This window comes from Syngnathoides biaculeatus, chromosome 18 (genome assembly GCF_019802595.1).
Source record: "Syngnathoides biaculeatus isolate LvHL_M chromosome 18, ASM1980259v1, whole genome shotgun sequence".
NCBI lineage: Eukaryota > Metazoa > Chordata > Actinopteri > Syngnathiformes > Syngnathidae > Syngnathoides > Syngnathoides biaculeatus.
The window spans coordinates 150,546-166,781 of NC_084657.1; the positions used below are offsets into that span (position 1 = coordinate 150,546).

At 50.3% G+C, this 16,236-nt stretch overlaps 1 protein-coding gene across 2 annotated transcripts; it reads left to right on the top strand.

Moving 5' to 3' along the window:
• Nucleotides 1–212: 212 nt before the first annotated feature.
• Nucleotides 213–15,120, top strand: brwd3 (bromodomain and WD repeat domain containing 3). Of its 2 annotated transcripts, none has more exons than XM_061802458.1 (40): nucleotides 213–353; nucleotides 526–584; nucleotides 707–736; nucleotides 942–1,001; nucleotides 1,729–1,879; nucleotides 1,978–2,076; nucleotides 2,586–2,746; nucleotides 2,840–3,061; nucleotides 3,148–3,248; nucleotides 3,334–3,404; nucleotides 3,481–3,581; nucleotides 3,676–3,716; nucleotides 3,852–3,956; nucleotides 4,030–4,180; nucleotides 4,287–4,421; nucleotides 4,525–4,653; nucleotides 4,803–5,028; nucleotides 5,120–5,260; nucleotides 5,347–5,527; nucleotides 5,648–5,741; nucleotides 5,850–6,005; nucleotides 6,544–6,617; nucleotides 6,678–6,873; nucleotides 6,970–7,080; nucleotides 7,832–7,939; nucleotides 8,179–8,303; nucleotides 8,395–8,477; nucleotides 8,551–8,662; nucleotides 8,763–8,824; nucleotides 8,980–9,135; nucleotides 9,235–9,355; nucleotides 9,429–9,554; nucleotides 10,234–10,306; nucleotides 10,427–10,480; nucleotides 10,592–10,729; nucleotides 10,857–11,009; nucleotides 11,076–11,233; nucleotides 11,461–11,549; nucleotides 11,674–11,829; nucleotides 14,282–15,120. In XM_061802458.1, exons 1-40 carry the CDS (start codon nucleotides 320–322, stop codon nucleotides 15,022–15,024), a joined length of 5,286 nt encoding a protein of 1,761 aa, XP_061658442.1. In that variant the 5' UTR covers nucleotides 213–319; the 3' UTR covers nucleotides 15,025–15,120. The 2 variants fall into 2 exon arrangements, with proteins under 2 accessions (XP_061658442.1, XP_061658443.1); XM_061802459.1 differs by having other exon boundaries at nucleotides 6,690–6,873.
• Nucleotides 15,121–16,236: the final 1,116 nt, after the last annotated feature.

A 16,236-nucleotide genomic window follows, 5' to 3' on the forward strand; every position in this document is an offset into this window, starting at 1 on the left:
TCTCTTGTTGTGTTTTCTTGTCTCTGACTCTTAACAGGGTCTGATGTCCCGCTGCGGAAATCGTGTATCTTGGTCATTCGCGTAAGACTGCACACAAAGGGCCGAACGCGATCACCTTTGAACTCTCTGTACGTTGTTGACATTGGGAGCGCTGTTCAATGTCGCCGGGCGCCGCTAGAGGGCGTCGTCACAAAGGCCCTTCTCTCAGGGAAGCAACTCGAGCGAGAAGGCCACTCACTAACGTTAGCCTCGTTAGCTAGCAGTTAGCCCGGCGGCTAACGGAGCGAGCCCAAACATCAGGCTCGTCCCCCTCGCAGGCATGGCGGCGACACCGCCTTCCCGGATCGAGTGCGGTGAGTGGGCCCCCTCGTCTCGCCTCGGGGAAACATTCGCCACCCTCGGGCTTCTCGCGTGCCTGTTAGCGAGCGAAGTCGCGGGAGCGCCGGAAAAATCTGCCTTAGCCTTAGCATTAGCTCGGCTCGACGGTAGCACAGCACAGCACTTGCTCGTGTCTTTGCCTTCCAGAACTGTACTACCTCATCGCCAGGTTCCTGCAGTCCGGACCGTGTCAAAAATCAGCAAAGGTAAGGCGCCGACGCGCACGCAACTTTTCGGCGTTAACGGCCGTGCCGAGCGCCCCCCCCTTCCCCCGAGTGCGACGGGTTAGCGGCTAACGCGGACTCGGTGTGTGTGTGCGCCTTGTTAGGTTCTGCTGGAGGAGCTGGAGGAGTACGAGGTAGGCTCAGCTGCGACTTTCTGCCTTTTATTGACTTTGGACGTCCGCTCCTTGCCTCGGCGTTCGCCGTTTTGTCGGTCCGAGTTCGGCTAATTTCCAACCCCCCACCCACCCCCTTTCCCCCGGAGTTCCACAAAGGAACGCGTAGCCGCGATCGGACGCCATTGTCTCCGCGCTGCCTCCTAACGACTTGTTTTTACTGCAGTTGATCCCAGAACGATGGACTTGGGAGGGAAATAAATATAAGCGCACCTTCCAAGATTGGGTGAGTCACATTTTTATTCACTTCTTATATAATATCGTCTAGTCTATTTTTTTTCATTGGGCAACCGTCTTTTGCTATTATTTAATTTGCAAAACTACCCCAGCGGTGAGGTTTCGAGGGTAATTTGAAATATGTACATTTATTTTAGTATCGTCCCGATTAACAGCCAAGGCTCGCTTTTGTGTAGGGGGGGGAGAGTGGGAGGAGTCACACTCGTTTGGAACGCCGTGATTGGTTGAAGGGAGCCGTCGGTCATGACGTAGGCCAACCGGAAAAGGACCAGCGACGCTGCTTGCTTTCGGCGGCTCTTGTTTCTAGGCTAAAACTTCAGAGGAAGGAAGAAAATATAATATACAAGAAAACTATATGAGCATCGTATTCGTTATGAATCATATCCAATACTACAGTATATTATATTTTTGAGACTAGGGGAAAAAAAAACAAAGATTGTAATTGTAGGATGGGTGGGATGGTGGAGCAGTTGTCAAGAGTTGCCCTCACAGTTCTGAAGTCCCGGGTTCAATCCCGGACCCGCCCGTGTGGAGTTTCCATGTTCTGACGAACGCCATTTTGTAATTGCAGTGTTCTTCATCTTTGAAAAGTATTGTTTTAGATGGTATCATTTTATTATTAATCATGAACGTAAACAGTAGCATTAGAACGATCACACTTGTTTGTGTGAAATAGCGTTTTTAATGCTGTTTTCTGTTGGTTTGTCTTCCGGCAGGTGATTTTGAATGAGCACATTCCCGCAGACTATCTGCTGCGTGTCTGTAAGCGCATCGGCCCGCTCATCGAGAAGGAAATTGCGCCGAGTGTTCCGGGGGTCCAAACGCTTCTTGGCTCGGGAAGACAGTCTTTGCTTCGCACCGCCAAAAGTAATTAACATTCTTCTGAAATGGATGACAAATGTGCTGGTAAAATGTATTTTTTTTTTTTCGTTTTCTTTCCATAACTTGGGATCTGTTGCATTTAGGTTGTAGTCACAAAGTATGCAGTGGCTCAGCCGTTGCTGCGCTCCACCGAGGACGCCCGCCGGAACCTCCAGTCAACAATGGATATTCTGCCAATGTTGGTATGGATTACAACCCAAACAAACATAGATTCGATTAGCTCAGCAAAACACTGGAGGCCTTGAGCAAGTATTGGGAATAGCGTTTTCGCGTTTTACGTTCAAATGTTTGAAAGATTTGAATAGGTAATAATATTTTATCTCGGTTGAGATGGGATGGGACGACTTCAAAACGACTTTGACAGCGCGTACAGTAACAGTAATGTGAAAACAATGGCCGATTTTGCGCTGCAAACTGCTACGTGGGAGCCAGAATGTTGTCGTTGGCATTTATTGGGCTGGTCTTTTCCAGGCAGAACTTGCCAACGTTCAATGCACGACAGCGACCGTGTGACCATAGAAAAAAATAAACATCTGCTTTGTTTGAAACGGCTTCTTTCTGTATTTTTTATTAGGACGGTTAGTCGCTAACCTTCCTGAAAATAAGCAACAGCCTTCTTTTGTTTAGTTTTCTGTTTTTATTTTTCAAGCGTCGCTGAGACTTCGTTTGTGATTGTCTTTTTTGTTTCAAGTGTCGATCATGGGCGCTCGGCAGAGCACCGGCGCGGCTCGTTTTGGCCAGGCGCTGCCGTCTTCCGCCTACCAACACATGAGGATACACAAACGGATCCTGGGCCACCTTTCTGCGGTCTACTGCGTAGTTTTCGACTGCACCGGTCGCCGAATATTTACGGTGAGTCACGACTGACTGGCCGATGATGTCACTCCAAAAAACATTTGAAATGTCCGGACCTCGTTTTCGGCAAATGTGGTGTTGTTGTTTTAGGGTTCAGATGACTGCCTTGTAAAAATCTGGGCCACGGACGACGGCCGGCTCCTCGCGACGCTCCGCGGCCACGCGGCAGAGATCTGCGACATGGCCGTCAACTACGAGAATTCTCTCCTCGCTTCGGCCAGCTGTGACAAAATCATCCGAGTGTGGTGCTTGCGGACTTGCGCGCCCATCAGCGTCCTGCAAGCCCACGCAGCCTCCATCACGTCCATTCAGGTGAGCGCGACGCGCACGCTTGTCGAGACCCCCTCCCCAAAAAAATGCCCGGCGAGCCGCCAACGTTATCTTCCCCGTCGTTTCAGTTCTGCCCTTCGGCCAGGGGTGCCACGCGCTACCTGGCCTCGACGGGGGCAGACGGCATGGTGTGTTTCTGGAAGTGGCACTCTGTCAGCATGAAATTCAAGTAAATATTCATATAAATATTAACGGTGCATCGCATTGCGAGTTTCTGCTTGCATTGGACACGTGTGTATGCTCGCAATCCGCAGCGATCAGCCCGTCAAATTTGTTGAGCGTTCGCGTCCCGGGGTGCAGGTTTCTACTTCCTCCTTCAGCGGTGGTAAGCGTCCTCTGTGAGGATATTAAGAGTTGTGAAAAATGAGTTTGTCATTTCATGATGAGTGTCCGGTTGATAGGTGGAATGTTCATGGCTACGGGTGGAAGCGATCACATGGTCAGGGTCTACTACCTTGGTGCCGAAACCCCCATGAAGGTCTCCGAGTTGGACGCCCATACGGTGAGAAACACTGCAGCTACGTCGTCGTGTGAATTTCTACGTGTATATATGAATATATATTTGCTCTTAACGCATCACCATTTTGCTTTTGTAGGATAAAGTTGTGGTTGTCCAGTTTTGCAATAACAGCGACAGGTAAGAATCTGCTCTGGAGCACGTGTGAACCCTCTTGTACGATTAAACGAGAAACTGTAATTGTATTTGATTTGTATATAAAAGTGAAGGGTTTAGAATAAAAATTGAGTATCTAACAGGTGTGCATGTGTGCAGTCTCAAGTTTGTGAGCGGCAGTCGGGATGGCACGGCCAGGATTTGGCATTACCAAAAACAAGAGTGGAAGAGCATCGCTTTGGACATGGCCGCCAGACTTCCAGGGTAAAAAGATGGCGGTCCGGTGCCGCCGCGTCTCACTCCGCGTTCCCTGACGGATGCGTACGTTTTCCTCCAGGAGTTCTGTCGTCAACGGTGACGACAAAACCAAGCTGGTGGTGACCATGGTGGCCTGGGACCGCGCAGATCACAGCGTCATCACGGCAGTGTCGAACTATCAGCTCAAAGTGTGGGACACGAATACCGGAGAGCTGCTGCACGTTTTATCTGTGAGTGTTTTAAGTGCCCCGCTGGACACGAGGGATGGCGACATCTTGGCTCTCTCTCTCTCTCTCTCTCTCTCTCTCTCTCTCTCTCTCTCTCTCTCCGTTTAAGGGGCACGACGACGAGGTTTTTGTGCTGGAGGCGCACCCTTTCGACACGCGCATCGTGTTGTCGGCCGGCCACGACGGCAACGTTTACATCTGGGACCTGAACAAGGGAGTGAAGATTCGCAATTTCTTCAACATGGTAGTGACTTGAGGACTTGGAGCCATCTCTTCATTTGATGACGTTTCCCAGTTTGTTAGTGTTGTGGGTTTCTCCCCCCCCTCCTCCCCCGCCCCCTCTCCAGATTGAAGGTCAAGGTCATGGGGCCATTTATGACTGCAAGTTCTCAGCCGACGGGCAGCACTTCGCCTGCACCGACTCTCACGGCCATTTGCTCATCTTCGGCTTCGGTTGCAGCCTGCGCTATGAGAAGGTAGCCGAAGGTCTCGTCGCGGGTGGCTCATTTATCGTTCCCCATCATTAAAAACTGTTCATACCTGTCATTGCACCCGAAATTTGAATTCTGGTTTGAAATCTTCCCGAGGATTCTGCTGACTTCGTCATCTTCCTCGTCCTCTACAGGTCCCTGACCAGATGTTCTTCCACACGGATTACCGGCCGCTTATCCGAGACGCCAACAACTACGTCCTGGATGAGCAGACTCAGCAGGCGCCGCACCTCATGCCTCCGCCCTTCCTGGTGGATGTCGACGGGAATCCCCACCCGACACGCTACCAGCGGCTGGTGCCGGGAAGAGAGAATTGCAAAGAGGATCAACTCATACCTCAACTTGGATACATGACTAACAGTAAAAGCTGTCCTCTTTGACGCATTCAGCGCACGGACAGCATTTCCTTCCTTGAAATAAAGCTGACTGGATTTGATTTTTGTTCTCCAAGATGAAGGAGAGTTGGTCGAGCAGGTTCTCGGCCAGCAGACGACGGAAAATGGAGGAAACATTCTGGACAACCTCATCAGGCAGTTGCAGAGCCAGCAGGATGAGCATCAGAATGCAGAACTTCAGGTTGTTGAAGTAGAAGGTACGCCTTCACGACTACATTTGCGCGGGTTGTGGCTTTCATCGTCCGCTTCGTCTACCAGCCCGTTTCCCAATTTGCTTTGGCAGGTGACCATGCAGCGGCGGCGGAGGGGTCCTCTCCCGACGTGGCTCCCCTCAGGGGTGGGCAGGCGGGCGCCGTGTGGCAAATGCAGCACAATGCCCTGCGCAGTCAAGTGGCCACCGAGAGGGACTTGTTGGCCTGGAGCCGCAGAGTGGTGGTCAACGAATTGCCCCAAGGAATTTTCCAGTGAGACAACCGCGAGGGATGTTGTCAATTTTTTTTTTTTTTTGGGGGGGGGCGAGTTGGAGACTAAAAAGAGTGAGAACGAGAATTATAATTAATAAATGTTATTGTCTCTTTCTTCAGTGTCATGGAGGAGAGCAGACAAGCTAAAAGTGATCGGGAATGTTCTCTCTACAATGCAGAAAGGAGAAAAAAACCAGCAAGTTGCCCGCCCAAGGTTTGTGTACTTCCCCACCGATACATTTTTACCGTAAACACAAAATATTAACGCACACGCCCTCACCCTTTCCCCGTCGTTTCGGTCCTTTCTCTCCGCACCCGGCAGTCTGAGTCCTTGAGCACGCGCCTGCGCTCCCTGCGGCCGACGAAGAGAAAGCAGCAGCGCCACGCGTACGACACCCGCTCGGCTCAAGTCCGGCGGCCGCAGAACCGGAGCGCGCACGACGACAACAGCCATGCGGACTCCGACAGTGAAAGAGAAGTTGGTCCCCTTGATCGGAACTTTCAAAAATCCCCCCAAAATGTCTTTTACTTCACCATTATTTAATCCGGTGCTTCTCAAATAGTGGGGTGCGTGGGTGACCCTGAGGGACATGCACTAGAATAAAGTGTAATTGCACATCCACTCCAGTAGTTAGCAGTGGCGATCTCATTGTCAGTGTGCGCAAGCTGTATTTGCTTTACGGTGTGTGTGTGTGTGTGTGGGGTTTTTTTTTTTTTTTGCACTAAGCAGGCAATTTGAAGTACAGTCGATGAACCCATAAGGGACAACATGAAAAACTTTTTAACAAATGAAAAGAAAGGCGGAGAGACGAAAACAATGAGACAACACAGGAAAATATTTTTCCGAAGGGCAAATCCGTTTTTACGTTTAAAGTAATTTTGAAGGTTTCTTGCGTTCCGATTTCAGTGCCAATTTCCACAATCTTCTACTGAAGTATATCGACACCCTCTCAAAAGCCCCGTTTTTTTTTTTTTTTTTTTTTATATATCTGCGTTTTCCGAATTTGTTTTGCCAGGGAGCAGAACCGGCGGAGGCCAGCGGCGCCTCGTCCGAAAGCGAAGCCCAGTGGCAGAGTGAGAGCAGCTCCAGGTGAGGCTCTCTGACCCGCGTTTCTTAGCACGAGACGCGACGCCTGTGCTTCACGTCTAGTGACTCCTCCAGCGAGTATTCCGACTGGACCGCCGACGCCGGCATCAACCTGCAGCCCCCGAAACGATCGAGCAGGAGGCCCGTCCGGCTCTCCGGCTACAGCAGCTCTGAGGAGGAGGAAGGTGATGACAAGCCCAAGGAGGAAAAGAAAAGGGAGAATGAAGGGAAGAAGAAAAAGGCCAAAGAGACCAAACAGGTGAACTGCACCCGCCTGCAACATGCGCTGTGGAAAACGTGGCTGGATCTCCACCCAGCATTGACGGTACCAAAATATGTCTGCCTCATTTTGCAGAAACCCACAACCTCTCTGGGTGGACTTGATGCAGAGGCTTGGCTGCCACCCTCATGGATCATGGAGACCATCCCGCATCGCTCCCCCTTCGTCCCACAAATGGGAGATGAGGTAGAAGCTCGCCTCCGACCTGCTTTCTGCATTGGAAACAAGCAGCCGTCCGCTCCAAACTGCACCCCCAACGTAGCCACATTTTTGGAAGTCACTCGATCAGTAACCCTTGACTCAATAAAATGAATCGAAAGAAGCTTTAGTGGAGACCCCCCCCCACACACACAAATTCAGATGGAGCACATCACCTCCTATAACGGAATGTGAGAAAAATAAGCAAAGAATCCGCTTTGGTGCTGGCAAGTCGTGTTTGAAAATCCAAAATTAGGTGTGGGGGGGGGGGGGGAGATCCAATCCCAACCACCCCTCAAGTAATATTTGGACAACAGACAATGAAAAAAGGTCAAGAAAATAAATAAGGATACAGAATCCTCCATTCTGCTTGACCCAACAACCAAACAGGACAAAACTCTTTTCGATCCCTGCATGCATTGCACTGAGCGGAAAGTCTAACCTTTTGAAATATGGCCAAAAATTCAAGGCGCCATTATGGAATGATAGCAGAGAGAAACCCTGGTTGGAACGACCTGTAAGATGAGAATGGAAAGGATTGTGTTGACCGCGAGCGTTTATTTGTACTTGCGTAATATTTCTGTGATGGGATTATTTCTTGATTTATTTTGAAGGGGTGTGGGGGGGGGGGGCGGGGATTTGTCTGTGCTAACCTTCTACCGGGGAGACGGACCGAGAAAGGCTTTTTCTGATTTGGGCGAGTGTTGTACTAACAGATGGACGTCTCTTCTTCCTCCAGCTCATCTACTTCAAACAGGGCCACCAAGCTTACGTCCGAGCGGTCCGCAGGGCCAAAGCCTACAGTATCAACCCTCAGAAACAGCCGTGGAACAAACTCCAGCTCAGGGTGCGGATCCCCGCTCACACACGATTGGCTTACTTTCTTTGAAGTGAGCTGCAGTTTCCTTTTTTGCCGTGACAAAGGCATGGGAACCGTCAGCGTCGTATTGAATTGCGATAGGTTGCAGATCGGGTTTAGGACTGCAGCGTTGGGGGGGCTGGTCAGCAGTCATTTCTTGACTTGGTCTGTGTAACGAGTACTTTGCATTTGTCTTTCTTCTCTTCCTCTCGCTGCTCGTGGCCCAGGATCAGGAGTCTGTGAAGGTGGTTGGAATCAAGTACGAAGTTGGACCGCCCACTCTCTGCTGCCTAAAACTTGCTTTCTTAGACTCAATCTCAGGGAAGATGACCAACGACTCGTTTTCTTTAAAGTGAGTTTTTTTTTTTTTTACGCGAGCTCAATTGTGGTTGTCGGTTCTTCAAATGTCGAAACTTCGTATTTGTCTGGAATCTGCTTCCAAGGTACCACGACATGCCGGACGTCATAGATTTCCTGGTGCTGCAGCAGTTCTACAAAGAGGCGAAAGACCACAACTGGCAGCCAGGTGAGGCCTCGCGGACCTTCTCGGATTTCCCTCGGAACGGTTGCCGACCTTTTCGCTCTTGGGCTCGCGACAGGTATGAGGTTCCGCAGCATCATCGATGACGCTTGGTGGTTTGGCTTGGTCGAGGACCAGGAGCCTCTGCAGCCAGAGTATCCTGACAGCCTCTTTCAGTGTTTTGCCGTCCAGTAAGTGTGCTTTTATTCTTCTCCAAAATGATCATCGAGAATATAGTCCAAAACATCTTAGTTTCATGTGTTCCCCGTATAAACTCTTTTGCCCGATCAGGTGGGACAACGGTGAGCGCGAGAAACTGAGTCCTTGGGACATGGAACCCATTCCCGAGGAAGGTTAGTTGCCTTAAACCAGGAAGTGTGTCGAAGTCATTTTCGTCGCAGAGGGCCCTTTTCAGTCACCTCATCTTATTTAAACTAGTTTTGGAAAGAGAGAACTGATTTTTTTCAACTTGGGTCCGATTTTTCACGTCCACGCTAATGTTTGTCAGCTCTGTTACCCGAGCACGTGGGTGACGGCGTGGAGGTGGCGGAGGAGGAGCTGGTTGCTCTGCTGTATAAGCCTCAAGAGGGAGAGTGGGGGGCGCACGCTCGGGATGAAGAGTGCCAGAGGATCATCCGTGGCATCGATCAGCTTCTGACGCTCGGTGAGCCTCCGAGGTGGCGTCCGGGATTAAAAAAAAAAAAAAAAAATACAAAAATGGCAGCTTTGCCGGCGTTTGAAAAGTTTTTCCGTCTTTCCGCAGACGTGGCCAAGCCGTTCGCTTCGCCCGTAAATCTCGACGAGTACCCTCTGTACTGCACCGTGGTGGCCTACCCCACGGACATCAGCACGATCCACAAACGGCTGGAGAACCATTTCTACAGGTGGGACTCGGCGCTCACGAGTACGGGCTGCGATTCGGCCGTCTTGACGCGTTGCCGCTCCTTTCTATCGCAGGCGGATCTCCGCCCTAATGTGGGAGGTGCGCTACGTTGAGCACAACGCCCGCACCTTCAACGAACCCCAGAGCCCCATTGTGGCAGCGGCCAAAGTGGTGACGGACGTTCTCCTGCGCTACATCGGGTAACGCCGCGATATCGCTTTGGCCCCGCTCGTAACGAGCTGCGGCAGGAATCGGCCAGTCGGTCAACCCAGTTGGCACAACAACAACAACAACAACTTAGCAATTTGAATGCGTTTGTCCATAGTTTTCTCCCACCTTTCCTTTAAAAAAGGGTCCATCAGCAAATTTTAGACACACCATCCAAACAAAAAGTTTATGTCAATGGCTTTGGCTAGAAGACTCGCATCTCCTTCAACTTTTCAGGAAACCAAATAAAAACATTCCATGCTCTCTTAGCTTCTTATCCTCACAAGGGCCACGGGCGTCGTCGAGCAGGTAGCAGTGTACACCCTGAACTGGTCGACAGCCAATCGCAGTTGCACTCACATTCACACCTTGGGGCAATTTAAAGGTTGTGGAAGGAAACTGGAGTGCCCACCCAGAAAAAAAAAACACCCAGGCAAGGGAAGTTGATGCAAACTCCACACAGGCGGGTCCGGGATTGAACCCAGGACCTCAGAACTGTGAGGCCAACGCTTTCCAGCTGCTCCACAGTGCTGCTGCCATTTTTTTCCCCCCTTCATTTGTAAAAATGTACAGACACAAGCGCACCAGCTCAGCTTTTGTAATGAAATGATGTCCCGGGTTCTGGTTAGGGTATCGCTGACTTCTCTCTGGACCTCTCCCTTTTTGTTCCAGAGACCAAAGCTGCACAGACATTTTGAATCTCTACCACAGGCTGAAATTTGAGGTCAGCAGCGGCGAAGACGAGGTAACGTAGTGGTGACACACTGGAGGTTTATTCATTTTTATTTATTTATTTATCAAATTTTATTTATTTATTTATTTATTTATTTATTGTTCATTTGGGCTTTTCATGCGCCCGTCGCAGGCAGCAGACGTTGACGTGGACTCAGACACTCCGGGGACGTCTTCAGGACATCGGGTGAGCGACAAAGCGGGCGGCGCCTCGTCACAGCAGTCGGGAGGCTTCAAAACGCCGTCCGCGCTCCTAGAATGGATCGGGTTTCATAGCGGGCGCCGTTCTCCGTTCCAGGAAAGCAAGTCAAAGAAGCGGGGTGTGGTTTTGGACGCCAGAGCCTGGCGGGGCCAATGCCGAGAGCTGCTGCGCAAAATGATCTCCTCTCACGATTCTCAGCCTTTCAGGCAGCCTGTTGATCTCTTTGAGTATCCGGTAAAAATAATCCAGACAAACATCTGCCGCCTCCTGACAAACAAAAACACTCTCAAAGTCTGGCCCGGTCAGCAAGTCGAACCGGACTAATCCCCCCCCCCCCACCCCCCGCCCCGCTTTTGTCCAGGACTACCGAGACATTATTGACACTCCGATGGATCTGGGCACCGTGTCGGAGACGCTCGTCGCCGGCAATTACGAGAACCCGATCGAGTTCGCCAAAGACGTCCGGCTAATTTTCAGCAACTCCAAAGCGTACACGCCAAACAAGAAATCCCAGGTAGGCCGCTTCAGGTCGCCGGTGCCAAACCCTGCCCGTGTCAACTATGGTCGCTTTCGCGTTTAGATCTACACGATGACCCTCAGCCTGTCGGCCTTCTTTGAGAAGAGCATCATCTCCATCATCTCCGACTACAAGTCGGCCATACAGAACGAGCGGCGGGCTCGCCAGAGGGAGACTTACAGGAATCGGTTGCACAACGGCGGCAGCTCGCCGACAGCAAGGTACGCCGAGCGCCACTTTGCCGTGTTTAGTGCTACGTGCTGTTCAGACAGATTGGAGAAACAATCAAAAACCGTCGACAAACAAACCAATTTTTGGGAACTGTTTTAAAAATAGGAAAACTCTTATGGTAAAATTTTGCCAGCGTGAAGATTTTCCAAATTATACTTTTCTCAGTCTGGCTCCGACGCGAACAACTCAAAATTGTCCTTTTGCTTCATCCGCGCAGCTCCAAAAAGAAGCACAAGTCAGACACGGCGTCACAATCCAAAAAATTCCACACCTTGGCAAAGAACTGCTCTCAGAGACCACATGCAGGTAGGAATTGATTCATTTTTATTGGATGTAGAAACAGCGCAGCACAGTGGAGGAGTCGACGTGTGGCTCAGATGTGCAGTCGTGTTTGTCAGTGCGCCGACTGCCGTCGTTTTGGTTTCTTCAGCACAGAAAAGCAGACGTGTTGTGGGGCAGGAGGACGACGACGACGACGAGGAAGAGCACGTCCGGCCTTCTTCTCCAAGTTCAGGGACAAGCGGCGACAACAGAAGCGGGCAGCAGCGCACAAAGCGCAGCCGAGCGACTCCGGCCAGGAAGTCAGGTATCGGACTCTCGTTCGGTAACGTAGCGAGCGGCTGCACAGAACGCGGCGCTCTCGGGCGGTCCAAACCAAACGGAACCCAATGATACCGTGGATGATGAGACAATGGCTAAAATATTGACGAGAAGCGCACACGAAGTGAAAATTATTCACAGAGAAAAGAACGCAAACGTCGCTGTTGCAACAAAAAGTGGAAAGAAAACAAATTTCTGGCTCTGGACCTGTCGAAATATGAATTTGGTTTACAAATGTCAACTCCAAAATGGGGAAAAAAATTAGTACAAGTAGAGTAAAAAAAGAAATAAAATGACAATATTTTGAGTCATCATGATTGAAATAATTGACCCCTCGGTACAGGCCACTTAACCACGCCTCCTGAAGTGACGTCACGCCACGTGCGCTGACGTCAGACAAACAATTAGGAAAAATATCGGCGAAGCAAGAAAGGAAGAGAGCGAAACTGTCCGATTGACTGGCTGATTTCTCACTCGCATTCTTAGTCAACAGTGAAATATCGTTGAAAAGCAGACAGCGGGGCTTCAAGTATTTCAGCGAGGGGTATTTCAATGGTATTTCCATGCATATCGACGCAAGAAACCCTCGATATTAGCGCGAGATCTTTCCGGAGTCGGAGGAAGACCGAGAAGCCACATAACATAATATATTATAACCCAAAGACGAATTTGCAGAATCTGTATAGCCGTTGGTGAACCGCCGTATGAAGAAGGCGAGGCTTGATTTCCGAGTTGTTTCTCTCGTTTTCTTTGCGTAACGTCACGCGCTCCCCTCAATAATTATTCTTGAATTAGTGCCGAACCTGTGCAAGTCCCGACTGAGTACGACATTCACTACTTTAGTGTCCTCAAACATCCTTCCTTCAGTCTTGGTGTCTCGGTGCACGTCGAAGGCTTTTAGGATTGCAAGTCCGGTTTAGCTTAGCTCATTAGCCGCGAACGAAGAGACACGTTTGTGCGGTCAGATCATCGCAAAATATCGCTCAACACAGATCAAGTGTGACAATCGTTCACACGCAGCAGTGTTATGCGAGCGAAGAACTGCTCATTCATTTATACGAGACATGGATTGAATATCAAATATAGGGCTTATTTTCGTGCAAACATATCTGTTCCGGTTGATTTTCGATGGATTCAGTTGATCATGCGCTCTTCCTCAAAGTTTGATCCATCAAAGACATTTTTCGTACTCGGACTTCTGTTCCGGTTGATTTTCGATGGATTCGGTTGATGATGCCGTCTTCCACAAAGTTTGATCCATCGAAGACATTTTTCGGACTGGGTCTTCGGTTTTGGAAAGGGTACGAATCGAACTCCACCAGCTAGCCTCTCAGGATACCCGTCGTCACTATTACAAAGTCCGTGACTACACCTCTTAACCAGATCTATTGTTAAAGAACCCAAATATGCGATAAAAACGCCAACAGAAGCTATACTGGACCATCCAGCCAGCGCTGTCTGAGATTTGAGTCCGAGATTATGCAGATCTCTGGCCTCTGATTGGTCAGTGACGCGGATTGCGCAACATCCACGGAGGGGTCAATCATGACCTTAGCGACCGGTTAGCACATCTTGCTCGGTTCCGAAGACCGGCGTTCGCCGTTCATTTTCCCCATGCGTGCGGGGCTTTTCTCCGGGCGGGTCGATTGAAGCCTTGAAATTGCCCGGAGGTGCGAACCAGTTGTTTGTTTCTATCCGCCCTGCCATTGGGTGGCGACCGGTTCAGCGCGTGGCCCGCCTCTCGCCCGAAAGTAGCCGGCCGGGATGGGCTCCGGCTCGCCCGCGGCCCGCGTGAGGAGAAGCCGTGCAGGGAATGTGTGCGATTCATTTATCTCAGTCGTTTTAGTTGATTTTGAAAAGTTAGTTGATGTTATACAATTTCAATACACCAGAGCCAAATATTTCACGCTTTCATTTCTTTTGTAATGCAGACGATTCCCGTCCCAGGAACATAGAACATAACATGCCAAAAACTGATTTTTCATCTGGAAATGAAGTGGGAACGGGCCTTCCAAAAGTAGGAATGCACTTGAAGTTAACTTTCATGTTCTTGGATTTAGTTTTTTTTTTTCCCCTTTCTGATATTCTTCTGTCCAACTTTTTGTTAATTCCTGTGTCCTTTCTTCTGTGGCTTTATCCTTTTTTTTTTTTTTTACTGCCTTCCTTCCTTCCTTTCGTCAGACCCACTTTTATTTTGCATCCTGTCATTCTTTGCTTGAAGCCGCTTTCCTTTTGGATTCGTTTGCGGCACTGCTTCATAATCGGCTTACTTGCCATCATTCAAAGCACCTGTAAAATGAATCGTGATCATATTTTAAAAAAGTGCACACCTACTTTTGGCCCACTGAGTGAATTTAACGAGCGTCTGAGACTGCGGGACGTCGTCGCTGTCTGCGCTTAAATATCTCGTGTTGACGCTCCGCAACTTTGTGCATCAGGACTCCCGCCGCAGCAGCGCCACGGCGCGGCCGCCGCGCCTCGGTCCGACGACGACGAGTCCGGCTCCGACAGCTCCTCGTCCGAGACGGGCTCCACGTCGTCGCCGTCGTCTTCCTCGTCCTCCTCGTCCTCCTCGTCCACCTCCTCGTCCGACAGCGACAGCGGCTCGGACGGGGAGGCGGAGAAGTACGTGGAGGGCGGCGATCACGACTACAGCAAAGCGCCCGGCCTGTCGCTGCGGATCTCCTTGAAGGACAAGACGGTGACCCCGGGGAAGAGGAAACACAAAGGAGGAGATGAGGACGCCGTGAAGGGTGCCAAGAAAGCGCGAGTGCTGCAGCTCCCGGAGGGGGAGGACGACGAAGAAGAAGAAGAGGAGGAGGAGGAGGAGGAGGAGGAGGTCGAATTAGAGCAGCAAATACACCCGCGGACTATAAGACCTGAGGTAGAGGAAGATGAAGAGGAGGAACCCGATGAGGAGGAGGACGACGACGACGACGATGACGAGGGGCCGCCGACAGCGGCGTACGCGGCTGCCGCCGAAGGCTCAAGTAGCGGCGCGTGCAACAAGCGTCATCAGGTGAACACTCGGCGGCGAGGCCGCAAGACGGCGGCGCGCCCGGACGAGGAGTGCGATGACGACGACGACGACCCGCTCAACCTGGGCCGGTCCCGTTCCGGGCGCGTCCGGCGCATGACGGAGAAAGCTCGCGTCAGCCACCTCATGGGTTGGGGCCACTGAACCTCCACAAAACAAGGAAATACACTGCAGGGATTTTTCTTCTTCTTCTTTTGTTTTGTACAGGTGTGTATATAATAAATTTATATGTATAAATAATGAGGTGGGATATTTTTTTTTTTTTTTTTTAAGAAAACAATGGTGCTAACTATACGTTGCCAAGAGGGGGTTCGTCACCCCGGCCGACAGCTGCTGGCCATCGCGGCCCTCCCCCCTCGCGGGACTCCTCACCTCGGCCTTACTGCTCCTCTTCCTCCAACGCTCGTCTTCATCACGCGCTTCCCGCGTCACTGGCCCACCAAAGAAAAAAGGACGGAGGGACGCGCAAACACGGTGCTGGTCCCCCCACCTCCCCGAAACTCTGGCGCCGTCTGGAATGGAACTGCTCGATCCTCTGCTGGAGTAAAGACTGGGGAACCATCCAAGCGCCTCGCAATTTCCACTGAGTGTAAATACGACGACGGCGACGGCGTCTTCCCTGGCTCGTCTTTATGCTGCCATTGATTCCTTTTTTGGAGTTTTTGTTTCCGCATCCGACTTGTACTGTTCCTCGACGGACGAAGGCCCTCCGTCAAAGGTAGCGAGCGTCCCGACGAGCTCTCGCGGTGATATTTTTTCCATTCAATTGTTCTTTGCTTGCTGTGTTGCATTGACTGCAACGTGACATATTTTGCACATTTGATCTTCTCCGTGTGGCAGCTTAGCAGTGATGCTAGTAGGGAAAAGTCACCGTTTTTGTTTTGTTTTTGTTTTGTTTTTTAAATTGTCGTCAAGTAATGCTTCCCCTGCCGTTTCTTACTTCTTGGGATGTAGCGAAATATTAGGCTTGTGGCCGTCTGTCCAAGTGGGTTCACGAGTTGGAAAGTCAAATCAGCCAAGTCGACCCCCCTCCCCCCCTAGAGACAACACGTGTGGTGCTGTGAGCAGAAGCAGTAACTGTCTACAAGTTGATATTTTTCAATTTATAAAGTAGATGTGTGGTCTTTGAAGCATCTCGGTACTGAAGTTGGATCAACTAAACTTTGATTTTATTTTTACACGGTGTTTGGATTTTTTTTTTTTTTTATGTTTTAAATAAACGATACAAAAATTCTTACAGTGGCCTTTGTGTTATTGACATTGACGCCATGAAAGAAGCACGCTGGGTTGTCATCGCTTGAGTTTGTGTGTCACTTATTCTAAAATGAAATCACGGGTGAAAGCAAGTAATTTCCT